We start from the raw sequence: 3,506 nt of genomic DNA, 5'->3' as shown, positions 1-3,506 counted from the left end.
TCATGTAATTATTACTTGAACAGAAGTCATTTTTATACTGACACGTATAAATTGGGAAATTTGTGTGTATGTGCTAGGTTTCAAAGCTTTCAGAATGTGAAAAAGTAGTACTGGACGGAATGTTTACGGTTAGATTATATTTTGTCAAAAACAATAAGTTACAATTTTATTTTCCTGAAGATGAAAATTCCACTTGCCAAAGCGGGTGAGTAATCTACTATTTCCACTCCCCCGAAGGGCTTGACACTCGCATTAGCGAGTGGGCGAGTACCAATTTCAAACCCTGCTTAGAAGCCTATTCATCTGTATTATCTTTTAAATCATTATTTAAAACTATTCTGACTGGTTTTTCACAAGCATCATGCGATAAACATTTTCACTAAAATGCAAACTGTTCCTAACAAGAAAATTAATGTATCAATCATGTGTTGAGCTTCTCAATCACAATAATTAATTGTTTACTGCTGGGATTGGTATTTCAATCTACAAAAGTTGTACCTTTGGTTTGCTCTTTTTCCTCCCTGCCCTAGGCCTTGCCCCTCCATGGGGTATATTCTTTTTACCATGCATCTTCAGTGGGGGTTTCTTTTGTGACTGGGTTTTTCTTTCTTCAGCCGCCAGTTTACGTATATTATCCCACACATCAGGATCTTGTGAGTCTTTAAGTAAGAAATTAACTACACATAACAATGGTGAAAATCTATGGTAAAGCATTATTACATAGCAATAAACATTAACCATAACAAAAATATAACAATATTAATTAACTTATTATTTGGTGAACAAACAGCCTCAAAGGAAACCCTCTTGATTGATTGATAAAATATGTGGGGTTAAGTGATGTGCAAAGCAATAATATGAAATCACCTTCATGACACGGTATGCTTGTACGTGACATGATTCACTTCCGGTCAGTGTATAACATGGACTGCGGACTATGGACTGGGTATAAAACACAGACTATTAGGTATAACACGTGGGCTACAGACTGGGTATAAAATATGGACTAGAGTATAAACTGTAGACTAAGGATTATAAACTGTGTATAAATGCAAACTGAATGTAAAAATAATGAGAACCAAGGCTGTAAGCATAAAATTGTGATTTTTCCCCGCAAAGTACATGTACCTTAAGTTGTACAGTCTTTTTTTACAGTATCTTTCCCTTGTTTCTTATTGCACAAAACAGGAACACATCCACTTTTGTTAAGGTATATAAGTCATTTATGTTAGAGGATAACAACAATTCATTTATAAAATTTTAATTGAGCACTAACTGCATTAACTATATAAAATCACCTGCTGCCACAGATGTTCCTGTATTCTTATTATCATCTGAATCTGTTTAATTAACAAGACACATGTACATCACAGTAATCAATTTCCCAAAATGGTAATTAATCCTTCCAAAACTTAACTAGTCAGCACAAATTTAACCAAAACCAAAACAACAGATGAGACAAACTTGCAACACAAAACATGCAAATAGTAAATCAGATTGTTCAAATCATGTATCATGTATATTAGATGTGTACTGTCAATAATTTACGCACCGCAGAACTTGCATGTAACTTTGATTTATGGCTTTGTTGAATGTGATTTCCTTTTGCATATCAAGGGTCATAAGGCGTGGTATTCAAAATTGTGAGTCATGGGTGCAAGCCCCCCCGCCCTCCTCCTTCTTCAAGAGAGTTTGCTTGCAGGCTAGACTTGTGAGATGTAGTACAGAGATTATACTTATAACTTTGTTGAGCATACCATAAATAAAAAAATCACACAACCTTCTCATACAGGTACATACCTTGAGAAATGGGCCTTGTATGTGCCTGTGGAGAGCAGCCACAGTTGGCACATTCTGCCACTGCCACTATTTCATTATAACCACGGCAGTAACTATGGGTGTCACACTTCCCCAGGTGGACCTATGGATTGATAATCATTTCTAAATTGCTAGTAAACATAATACATTGGGAAATCTTTGTCCACATTGATGCTTGGCTTAAATTACATCTGCCCCCTTTGAACAAAGCTGCAAAAATGTTGTTGTGTCATCTGCATTATATTTGAAAATTTTATGGCTTAATTTCTATATGATCAATAAGAGTGCAGACAATGGAAAAATGTGGGTGATTCCTTTTTTACAAAAAATCAAAAACAATCTCGAGCGCATGAGGGCCACTCACTTGTTTGCGTGTTCTGCGCACCAACACGGCCGCCGTGATAAATTACCATATTTGCCTGCAGCAATATAGTGTTAAGTTATGCCTCGTTCTTCAATTTCAATTAGCCGTGAACAGTACTTTGCGTACCGAGACATTTGAGATGGACAAAAGTGTTTACTCTGGACAAATTTAAAGCTGATTATAAAATTAAAACTGAAATAAAAAGGAAGTTGAGTTTACTTACATGGCATCGTTCCACACATCCACAAGCGTCGCACCTACTCGATTCTTCTTTCCGGCTAAACAGGGAGCATCCCCCGAAACGATTTTCCGCTGATTCCGGCAGCCCCCTCGCCATAATCCCTCGTGATCTTTTGTAGCCATTATAAACGAATTGGTTACTTATCAAAAACTGAAATTTGGAACGGAAATCTCGCCGCCATGTGGCCCGCCATGTTGAAGGGCATGTCGAAGCCGTCCAAAAGCAGAGACCACGTGACACTGAAATAAACAATTCACTTTTCAAAAGAATCAAGTCTGTGTTTTCGGAGAATCAAGTTTGCGTTTCAAAGAATCAAGTTTGTGTTTTCAAAGAATCAAGTTTTATTTCTAAAGAATCAAGTTTGTGTTTTCAAAGAATCAAGTTTTATTTCTAAAGAATCAAGTTTGCGTTTTAAAGAATCAAGCTTGTGCTTTCAAAGAATCAAGTTTGCGTTTCAAAGAATCAATTTTTATTTCAAAAGAATCAAGATTGCGTTTTCAAGAATCAAGTTTGTGTTTTCCAAGAATCAAGTTTTCTTTCTAAAGAATCAAGTTTGCGTTTCAAAGAATCAAGTTTTATTTCTAAAGAATCAAGATTGCGTTTTCAAGAACCAAGTTTGTGTTTTTAAAGAATCAAGTTTTATTTCTAAAGAATCAAGTTTGTGTTTTCAAAGATTCAAGTTTTATTTCTAAAGAATCAAGTTTGCGTTATAAAGAATCAAGTTTTATTTCACAGAATCAAGTTTTATTCAGTCACAGAATCAAAAGTAGGTAATTGTGTTACTGAGCTTCATAGGACACCGTAGAAAAGGATCTTCTAGCCATTTTTCGTAGAATTTGTAAGCAACCGGAAATAAACGCTAAGATTTTTACTCCTGAAGACACTTACTCTTAAAGTGCAGTTCAGTGTGCGGGTTAAATTAGTAACGGCTGAATTAGCTGACGTGCAAATTCGGAAAACTGTTTCTGAACGTAGAATTGACAAAATTAAAATATTGTTTTACTATATATTTCTTCAGGAAACCATTGTCTAATCATTTAGTAAATTATTTGGAAGCAATGAGCAATAGAAAAGAATATTTTT

The 3,506-nt window shown here is 35.3% G+C and overlaps 1 protein-coding gene across 2 annotated transcripts in view; it reads right to left on the bottom strand.

Annotated features, from left to right (window-relative positions):
• The window catches only part of LOC146482804 (uncharacterized), a 7,435-nt gene extending 4,844 nt beyond the window's left edge, over positions 1–2,591 (bottom strand). For both annotated transcript variants that reach the window (XM_085106708.1, XM_085106709.1), the window contains exons 1-4: positions 2,406–2,591; positions 1,801–1,921; positions 1,299–1,340; positions 499–659 (exon numbers count right to left, since the gene is read on the bottom strand). In XM_085106708.1, coding sequence (XP_084962834.1) covers positions 499–659; positions 1,299–1,340; positions 1,801–1,921; positions 2,406–2,519 — 438 coding nt within the window. In that variant the 5' untranslated portion in view covers positions 2,520–2,591. The remainder of the gene's footprint in view (positions 1–498; positions 660–1,298; positions 1,341–1,800; positions 1,922–2,405) is intronic.
• Between the last annotated feature and the right edge of the window lie 915 nt (positions 2,592–3,506).

This window comes from Pavona decussata, unplaced genomic scaffold, assembly GCF_977016875.1.
Source record: "Pavona decussata unplaced genomic scaffold, jaPavDecu1.1 SCAFFOLD_43, whole genome shotgun sequence".
Taxonomy (NCBI): Eukaryota; Metazoa; Cnidaria; class Anthozoa; order Scleractinia; family Agariciidae; genus Pavona; species Pavona decussata.
The sequence above is the reverse complement of the archived record's forward strand: the minus strand, read 5'-3'. Positions and strand labels throughout refer to the sequence as shown.